The 10,285-nt window shown below is 45.1% G+C and overlaps 1 protein-coding gene across 8 annotated transcripts in view; it reads right to left on the reverse strand.

Moving 5' to 3' along the window:
• Window positions 1-7,552, reverse strand: part of TRIM9 (tripartite motif containing 9) — a 108,064-nt gene extending 100,512 nt beyond the window's left edge. For 6 of the 8 annotated variants that reach the window (XM_045069384.1, XM_045069379.1, XM_045069363.1 and 3 more), the window contains exon 1: window positions 6,544-7,472. In XM_045069384.1, coding sequence (XP_044925319.1) covers window positions 6,544-7,365 — 822 coding nt within the window. In that variant the 5' untranslated portion in view covers window positions 7,366-7,472. Of the gene's footprint in view, window positions 1-6,543 lie in introns of all 8 variants that reach the window. The other 2 variants (XM_013056129.2, XM_013056127.2) reach the window with 1 other exon arrangement.
• Window positions 7,553-10,285: the final 2,733 nt, after the last annotated feature.

The raw sequence follows: 10,285 nt of genomic DNA on the forward strand, positions 1-10,285 counted from the left end.
GCCAGGGCTGGGAGAGGGGAATGAGGCACTCTCCTCAGATGTAGAATTTAAGGGAGTGCCAAAAACCTCAGGAATCAACATGAATACTATTTTAATGTGGCATTTTTTAAAAATAAAAATTAATGTAAGGATGCTTTGATGAACAAAAGTCAAAATAGGAAACAAAGACAGGACTGATCTTGGTTTTTCCTTTTGACTCAGGGTCTAGTATGGCTCAGCATGGCCATACTGTTACTGATCTTGCCCTTATTTAAAATGTTGACATTTTGTTGATCATGGATTTCTTGCATTTATTTTTTTTTATTTTATTTTATTTAAGATTTTATTTATTTATTTATTTGACAGAGAGAGAGAGAGAGAGAGATCACAAGCAGGCAGAGAGGCAGGCGGGGGGGGGGGAGCAGGCTCCCTGCTGAGCAGAGAGCCCAATGCTGGACTCGATCCCAGGACCCTGGGATCATGACCTAAGCCGAAGGCAGCGGCTTAACCCACTGAGCCACCCAGGCACCCCTATTTTTATTTTTTAAGAAATGGCATTACACTGTTTTTTTATCTTGATTGCTGAGTTTTGGTGCCCTGTTAAGTTATGCTGCTGAAGTGAGTACCTCACTTGTCTCGGCCTAGGCTTCTACATCTACCTCACCAAAGGGGTTGGGTCATGGCCTGGATAGTCATCAGTCATTACCTGATGCAAGCTGAGCCAATCAGATTCTTTCTCTAAAGTTGAAAATGTGAAGAGACACTCTAGCTAGATGACAGTGGAAACTTGTACTAAAATGCCATGCTGCCTTGGGGCTGGAGGAGTCCTGTCAGGGCTTGTGCAAGACAGAGAGGCCCATTGCAAGAGAAAGCAGCAGAGATAAGAGAGTTAAATATGTGGCATATTATATTATTTGTTCTAAATATTCTCCAGCCCCCATTATAGGGTCATTTTCTGGTGTCCTTCTGTGGGAAGAGTGTATTTGCTACAGTATGGCCTTCAGGTGTGGCCACATGACTTGTTTTAGCCAATCAATATAAGCAGAAGTGACGGGCCACATCTGAGTAGAAAATTGAAGTGCTATTGAGTAGTTCTGCTTTGTTCTCCTCCCTCTATTATAAGGTTGACATGTTCCAAACATGCTCTTTCAGCTTAAGTTCAAGAATAGGAAGATGTGGAGAAGGGCCACAGCTGATTCCCAGTGGGCATTGAGGGGGGTGAGAAATTATATACTATTGTTGTAATTCACTGAGATTAGGAAATTGTTACTGTAGCATAACTTAGTCCAACCTGTCTGATACAGAAAATAAACTTAGTTTCTACCTTTCTAGTTCTGCTTTCCTTGAGAGTTGACTTGTTTCATTCCCCCAGGAAATCCTCTGAGATCACCTAAGTGGGTTTTCTGTTCCTTATAACTAAGAGTCCCTGGTAAAATAGATAACAATGATACTATTTAGAATTATTTTGTTCTTAATTTTTACCATGTAATGGGTCTGTCCTCCTCCATGCCAAGGTTGAGTTATATGCATACACACACTTTGAGAAATACTTAGATGAGAGAATATACTGTACTGAAAGTAAGGATAACTTTTGTGCATTATTCTTATTAGTCAATAACAGGTAGCTATGATAATTTTCTCTTTATGTAAACTGTGACTTGCCTGAAATTTCAGTTAATAACACTGTTTTTTTTAATGACTTTTTTTTTAGATTTTTTAATTTATTTATTTGACAGAGAGAGATCACAAGTAGGCAGAGAGGCAGGCAGAGAGAGAGGAGGAAGCAGGCTCCCTGCAGAGCAGAGAGCCCTATGCGGGGCTCGATCCCAGGACTCTGAGACCATGACCTGAGCCAAAGGCAGCGGCTTAACCCACTGAGCCACCCAGGCGCCCCAGTTAATAACACTGTTTTATGGTATATATGGGAAGAACAAGTTCTGTTACTTCAGAGTGAGAACACTGTCTTCTTTGGAGAATCTGACAAAACAGTGATACCAACTATCATTTTAGCATCGTTATTGAAAAACAAAATGCCTTTGTTTAATATATAAATAAATTTTTGTGTAGTGTTTTTATTCTTTGTGCTTACTTCAACTGAGTATTCTCTGGACCCATGAAGGTGTAGTTCACCCTTTTGGGCCACCTTCAAGAATAGCTTTTTACTGCATCCTGTACTCTGAAAGGAACAAGCAAAATATCCCAAACTGGGGGATGAGGTTTTTAGGAAATAATTACTGACCAGTGAGACAACAACTTTTGCTTTACATAAAACTCTTCTCTTGTGCCAAACTGAAATGAGTAAGTTATAAACATTTAAATTATTTTTTTCAAAATACTTCCACAAATACAGATTTGTGTGTAGGAAGCATGGAAGTTATGAGATTTGCTTCAAGTTATTAGCAAGTAAGTGGCAGTATCAGGTCTGGAATGGAATCCCCTGTTATCTAGCTCTTACTATTATGTCTCAGTACAAAGAGGAACAATCAACTTCTCTGATTCATTCTCCTTAATATTTGTACCACTGTGCACAGAGTGTTCTGATTGTACTAGATATAAATTTAAAAAATATAAAAAACATGAATATCTGCTACCTGTTATATGTATCATAAGAACATCTAGATTATATTGTGTTTACTGCTGATAGTTAACTACCATTTTAGTTATATTAAATAACACACTTTGCTACATAAATATTTGAAGAAATACCAACATACCACAAAGCAGATATTTTTTCCAGAATACTTTGAAAATTAAAGCATAACTGATTAAAATTTTAAATTGTTGCTGGGATACCTGGATGCCTCAGTCAGTTGAGCATGTGACTCTGGTTTCAGCTCAGGTCATGATCTCAGGGTTGTGGGACTGGGTCCCGCCAGGGGTTCTGCACTCAGGGCGGGAGTTTCTTGTCCTTCTCCTTCCCCCTCTAAACCAGCCCCATCCCCCACATACTGGTACTCTAAAATAAATAAATATCATCTTTTTAAAAATAAAATGTTGCTTAAATTGCAAATCTTCACTTAAAAAAAGTAAAAGAAAAATAACTTTTGAGTCAAGATTCAGAGTACTTAATACAGAAAAGAAAAATCTTTGCTCAATGGCACAAATACAACAGAATAGTTTCAAATGTATTGATTGAGTGATTGATAAAAAATCACCTGGAATTTGAGAATAAAGTTAGATTTAGAAATGTGAATTGCTAAAATTACAAAGTAGTAATAATGGTTCCAATTGCCTGTTTGAAAGTATCTACAAAATGATTTTTTGTGTAGCAATTAACCAACCTAAGTTGTATAAAGGAATATGGCAAGTGCTGGTACTAAATGAAAACTGTTATCAGATATTTGTCTTTTTTTTTTTTTAAGATTTTATTTATTTATTTCACAGAAAGGGATCACAAGTAGGCAGAGAGGCAGGCAGAGAGAGAGGGGGAAGCAGGCTCCTCACTAAGCAGAGAGCCCGCTGCAGGGCTCGATCCTAGGACTCCGGGATCATGACCTAAGCCAAAGGCAGAGGCTCTAACCCACTGAGCCACCCAGGAGCCCCAGATATTTGTCTTATACAGCTACTTCATGCAGTATTGCTTTTCATGGATTTTGAAAGAAGTATTTTAATTTGGTCAATTGACAACTAATGAATTTCAACCAGATGCTTTTATAACCTCTTTAAAAATAAATTTCAGCCATTTTGTCTTGAATGTGTAAGATGAGGACTTTGTGCTCGAGGGAAATACTTATTCACAGAATTTTTTATCAGTAGAAATGACTAATAAATATGGTAGAACATTAATGGAAACTTTTAGGTCTAGTAATAACATGTGTTGACAAACTAATTGCCCAACTTTGGGAAAACTACTTAATGTAATTCTTTGCTCTCTTATGTTTTGAAAGACATATAAATTCTGGCCCATAGTAATTCTGGCCCATGAGATTTTGTGGAAACAGAACATAAATGACTATATGAGAAAATCCAGGGTTGACACATTAACAACCTTATTAAGAAGATAAGATGGGGAAAAATGTTCATTGTTCTCCTAAGATGGTAAGCAAATGTTAAAATCTGTCATCATTCTGTCATTTTTTTTGGCAGTTTAATAATTCTGATATTAACTGAACAAAAATTATACCTATCCACTATTTTGGAAAAAGTGTACAAAAGATCAGATAAGAAATGTTTTTTTTTCTTCAACAAACCAACCTTCCTTTTCTAAAAGCTTACTTATGTCATGTCTTAAGGGCTTTGACATGATTGTTTTTTTTTTTAACAGACATCCAAATTTCAACCCAGTCCACACCAGTGTCCACTCATAATTTCCATTACCCATAAAACGAATGATTTAACAATTTCAAATCTATACAGGGCTTGGCAAAGACTAAAGGGTTGCTTTTGGTTTGTATGGATAAAGTACAGACTCTTCATGAAAAAGCCACGCTGTGGTTTGACCATCCTAATTAGTGTGTGACTCTTCCGTTTTTTTTTTTGAGACAGGGTGATTAGTTTCTTAGTTCCAAGGATAGTTTTGGAAGGCAACTTATCATGGGCTATAGTTAGCAGTTTAAGAGTGAAATCATAACATGAAGAAAAAGATTGGCTGTGAACTCAAGTTTTGAAAACTTTCAAAATTAAATATCATTTTTCTTTTAAGTTAAGTTGAAATGTCTTAAAAATAGATGCATGTGCCTAGTAGGGCTCAAATTTGTGCTGACTTAAATTTCCATCAGTACAAATAAGATTTAATAGGTTACATGTGAGAACACAAAAAACTGTAAACATGGATCACATTCAATTAATACTGAATTGAGAAAACCTCCCTGATTGCTGAAAATGCTAATATCTTATTTCTTTTCTTGCTGTAAATAAAATACCAATGTTCCAGCCTTAACTCCATGGACTCTCTCAGAGGCTAGCCTTTCTAGTCTCCAAGAAATGCTGGGAAACCCTTAATGGGGCATAGCCTAGGCCTGAACACCATCTTTACTGTCCTACCTGAACCTTGGGCTTGAAACTCAATGAGGTGAAGAAAATCTCCCTACAATAATCCTGAATCCCTGCCCTAGCCTTTGCATCCCAATCAAGCAAATTATTTAAAAATTAAAACTGAAATTTATACACATCTCCTCAAGAGTTGTTCCCTTCCTTCTAAGCAGGGTGGGCATAACATTATAAAATCCTTTTCCTCATGAATCTTATTTTCTAGTATAAGTGGAGGGGAGCAATAGATAAAAACAAAAGTAACATGATAATTAAAACATATAGCATGCCAGTTAGGGGTGTCTGAGACTAATGGCAGCAACTGTGTTTGGAAGGGGCTCACTGCAAAGGTGATATCTGAGCAACAATCTGAAGAAGGCAAGAGAATGAGCCAGCGAATGAATACAGGGTATTGGGTAAGAATGTCCCAGGCATAAAGAACATCAAATGCAAAGGCCCCGGGGGCGGTGTGCGGGGGGGGGGGGGGGGTGCAGAGCTGTAAGGCGTCTGCTATTGGTTGAGGGACAGTGCAGCTGGAACAAACGATATGAGTGGGAGGAAATGAGGTCAGGTCGATGAGGCCAAAAGTGAACATGTCAAGCAGGTCCTGGTACACCATTCTAGGGTCTGTCTAAGAAATGCGGGGACAACTGGAGGATTCCCAGCAGAGGAGAAGCTTACCTAAACCTTGGTAAAGGCACATCAAAAGAGACCAGAAAGATAAATCTGGTGGTAACAGGTGCCTCAAAGCTGTCAAAGACAACTACTGAAAGAGAAAAAGGGTTGAATCCTGGACAAATGCGTTTGTGGTGGTTGGGAGGATGGGGTCACTCTGGGAGACGCATCTGCCTAGGTTTCAGACCTAGACCACACAGTAACCTTGGTCCTGCTACTTCAGCCCCAAGTCCCTAGCCCCCAGGAGGGTCAGGACCCGCCGCCATCAAGCCTTGTTGCCTTGGCAGCCACAGTATTCTTCCCCACCCCCCCACCCCCCTCCCGCAACACACTCCCCACTCCTCCGCCTCCCGGGGGCAAAAGCACCGGGTCCCGCAACCGCTCCGGCGCGGACCCCCGGTCTGGGCCCGCGCGGACTCATCAGTATTCCACCCGCCGAGTTCTCCCCGCCCCCGCCGCGAATCACAGCGCCAGTCTATCCCGCAGCTCCAGCGTTCGGCGGGTCGCGCCGCCCCACCGCCCCCACTCCGTCCCTGGGGACCGCAGCCGGATCTGCCCTGGAGCATTCCTGGCAGTCCCGGGCGCTGGCGTTCCTCTGCCCAGTTACGCAGCGCTTTCCAGTACTCTGGCGGGCACCTCAGGGTGCGCCTCCGCGGCGGAGAGGGGACGCCCGGGGTTAGGCAGGGCCCCCCGGGAGACCTGTTCTCAGGCATCCCCGCAACAACTCTGGGGATATTCAACTCCCCTGCGCTAGCTGTAAGGTCCCCCTGTGCTTCTGCAGTGCACCAGACGGGGGAAGCAGATACAGGAGAACCTGCATTGCGCCCCCACTGGGAAGGACTGCGCGCAAAAGGGAGACGGTTGACTGCAAAACAGGACTGGAGGCGAGGGGAGTTAGGGGTAGGTTTTCTTAGGACTCACCTTGTGCAGTTTCCACATGGCCCCCAGAGCTTTGACTTCATGGCTGGAGTGTTTGCCCTCCTCTAAGCACTGGTAGCACACAGGCATCTTGCACTGCACGCAGTACATGCTGTGGTTCTCCAGCTCGTGGTCTGTGCAGGTGGAGACCTTGCGCGGGCTCAACCGCCGGCTCACGCGGCCCTGGGCCGGGGGTACCAGGCGGTGCTTGGCTAGGGGCCCTCGGGGCGGGTGGCAGCGCAGGCGGCACGGATCGCAGTAGAAGACATCGCACTGTTCGCACATGACGGTGGCCTCCTTAGGCGCCTTCTCGCAGAGCTGGCACTTGAGGGCTGCGGCTTTGCTCTGCTGGTAACGGTCAATTACCCCTTCCAGGACGCGGTTCTTGGGGAAGCCGCGGAGCCCCCGGTCATCCAGGATGAGGCTGCGGTGGCACTGGGGGCAGGTGATACAGGAGTTGCGGGGCACCGGGGCCAAGGCCGGTGACAGGTGGGTGGCCGGTGGCGGCATAGCCGGGGGGAAAACGCGGACGCCATTGGGGGACTTCTGGCACGGGGTAGTGGGGGCACTGGCGAAACCCCCGTAGGAACCGTAGCCGCTGTCCGCTTCACTGTATAGGCTCATCTTGTCCAGGTCCAGATAGTCATAGTCGGAGACCCCGGAGCCTGAGGCCCGACGGCTCTGGGGGGATTCAGACTCCGGGGTCTGTACCAGGATGTTGCGGGCGCACGCTTGACATAAATTGTGAGAGCAGGGCAGAATGATGGGCTCCCGATAGAATGAGCCGCACACAGGGCATTTTAACTCTTCTTCCATCTCTTCCATGAGGACGGAGCTGGAGCGAAGCAGCAGCAGCTGCAACGGGTGCTTGAGCTGGCGAAGCGGCCGACCGGCCTGTCGTTTCCAGCACCTTGGCCAGCGGCGGTGGCGCCTTCCCGCGTCGCTTAGGCGCCGACTCCCGGTGAGGCGCTCTCTCACCGAGCCACTCTCTCTGTGAGCCACGGGACCGCGACGCCGCGCGCCAGCCCCGGACCGCCCCCTCCTAGTCCCGCCCTACCCTGTAAGCAGCGGCCCATTGGCCGGCGGCGAGAGGGCGAAGCTCTCATTGGCCACACGCCGCGTCCTTCCCCTCTCTTCTGCAGGCCACAGGGGGTTTGGTAGCGGACTCTGAGGAAGAGCGAGTCTTCGCTCTCGGCTGCTCCATCTCTGGAGGGGGCAGGCGTGCGGAGGCGAAGGACCGGGAAGGAGGAATCAGGCGGGATGACTCATCCCTCGCCCCGCTTCCTTCCGACCTCCGGTGCAGTCACCCAGGAGCAGGGGGCGTGAGAAACCCCTCCCCACAGCGAGTAGGCGGGCGGAGGGGGCTGGTGCTTCTCGCCAACTGTACCAGGCTGCGTTTGCCTTCCAGCTCTGGTCTCCGCGCCGACCTACCACCCGCGAGGGCCGCGCGCCTGCGAGACCCCCCTTCTCCTTCCGGCGCTGGCAGCTTGGGCTGGCGCCTCACCCAGGCCTAGGTTTTTGTGCCGCAGCCCCGCTTTTCCCCCCTCCGGAAAAGCGGTGCAGCGCGGCCCGGGCGCTCCCGCCTCCTGGGAGTCTGGCGCGCGGGGCGTAAGCCCCAGGAAGAGCCTCTTTGCTTCCTTCAGCCTCAGTCCCTAGGGTCTAAGAGGGGATTAATAATAATACCAATTTCTTAGTGTTGCGGTGAGATTGGAGCTAGGCGACCGATGTGAAGGCTCAGTATATTAAAATCTCTGTCAGCCCCTTCATTTCCCGCTTTAAATTCAGGCTCGGCCCAGAGGCTTCTCAGAGCGTGGTGTGAACCTTATGGTGTGAACGTGCCTCTCTCCCCTCTTCACTCTCCCTGCCTCCCAAAGCTGTGCTGTCACTCCGCTCTCTGCATCCGGCCGAGCTTTCGCGAGGCCAGCAGTACCCTTGGCTCAGTACGGGTTGCCTATTTCTCAGTGCCCACAGTTCAGTAACTAGCTGCAGATGAATTACTGTGTCATTGCGGAGTCTCAGTGTTTGAATGCAAACAGCATTATTCAGTGTCACGTGGCCTGAGCGTTTACCACAGCTTCAGAATGGTGGGTTGTTTCTGTTTGCTCCAGTGAAGTGCGTTGGGTGATGGTGCTGGTGGAGGGGTGCAAGAGGGGCATGGGGGCGAGATCGAGTGTTAGTCCTTATATATTAAGCACCCTTCTTCTCCCTCGTACCAAATATTGATGGAGATAATCTGGTCCTGTCCGTTGCCCACAGAACTGTTGACTTGATGTTGCAGGAGGAGGAGCTCCTCCCCCAACCCGCCAAAAAAAAAAAAAAAGAAAGAAAGAAAGAAAGAAAGAAAAAACAGAGAAAGAAAGAAAAATCTTTGAGTCAAGTGACGGTGACATTCTGAGATAGCATCTTATTTGAAATAGTACATGGCTGCCTTTTGCTGAGTGATTCATAAATAAATGGCAAAAACTCTTCCCAAGGTCTAAGAAATCTTCCATTTTTTCGTCTTCCAAAAAAGAGATAACTTGATTATATGCAGCACCATTTAGAATTTAAAAGCATTTTATTGCCCAGTAAAAAGTGGCCCATAATCCTGCCCTTGGAGAAATAGTCCACTAAACTACATTATCTTTCCAAAATCTTCCTCAGTTGCAATGAAAACAGCACTAGATTATTCTTGGGGGAATGGTTCTCATTTTTATTTAAAATTAAGCTAACCATAAATGCTATATGATTTCTTTTTTAATCTGGTTTTTAACTAGCTAAATCCAGAGCGTCCAAAGGCATAGGTACTCTGTTTACAGCCATACAGTTTCTTCATGGGGACTTGGAACATTATCTGTATCTGAAGGATGTATCCAATTTATGGGTCCCAAGAGAATTTGCTAATTCTAAATAGTTAATTGTTGAGAAATTTAGGAAAGAGTGTCAGTACCACGCATAATTTAATATATAAAAATCCTTTCCAGGATTTTTGTATACATTTGGCTGAGTCACAGTAGCCTTGGGCCAGGGCTATGTACATTTCAAAGTGAGCAGCAAATATTCCCTTTAAGAGTTTGAACTTGCCTTTCATGGAATTCCATCTGCTATAGATTCAATGTGTCTCCCCAAAATTCTCATCTTGAAATCCTAATCCCCAAGGTGATGGTATTAGGAGGTGGGGCCTTTGGGAGGTGATTGGGCCACGATGGTAGAGCCTTCATGAATGGGGTTAATGCACTTATAAAAAAGGCCCAAGAAGGCTTCTTTGCCCCCTTCCACCGTGTGAGGTTACCATGAGAAGACCACTGTCCATGACAAAGCAAACCCTCACCACAGGGCAAATCTGTGGACAACTCAATCTTGTAATCCCCAGCCTCTAGGATGTGAAAAATAAATTTCTATTGTTTATAAGCTACCCAGTCTGTGACATTTTGTTTTAGCAGCCGAAAAAGCCAAAACCACCATCTAAGAGGTCTGCTAATTAGCAGAAAACATATCTTAAGTTAAAAATAAAGGATGATTTTAGGGAATGTCTGTGGTGTAATATGCTGTTGGTTTCACAGAGACTCAATAGAATATAGATTTATGATATAATCAATACATCAAGAATTGACCTATTATGAAATATATTGAAGTGATTTAATAGAGCTATTTGGCTAGGAATTAGCTAAATCAATCCCAGGAGAACTCTTAAAATGACTGTTATTTGTTAAGTGCTCATTCTGTTTTAGGCAGTGGGTTTATTTATTTACATGGATTACCTAGT

This window comes from Mustela putorius, unplaced genomic scaffold, assembly GCF_011764305.1.
Source record: "Mustela putorius furo isolate JIRA1106 unplaced genomic scaffold, ASM1176430v1.1 tig00000129_pilon_pilon_pilon, whole genome shotgun sequence".
Lineage (NCBI taxonomy): Eukaryota > Metazoa > Chordata > Mammalia > Carnivora > Mustelidae > Mustela > Mustela putorius.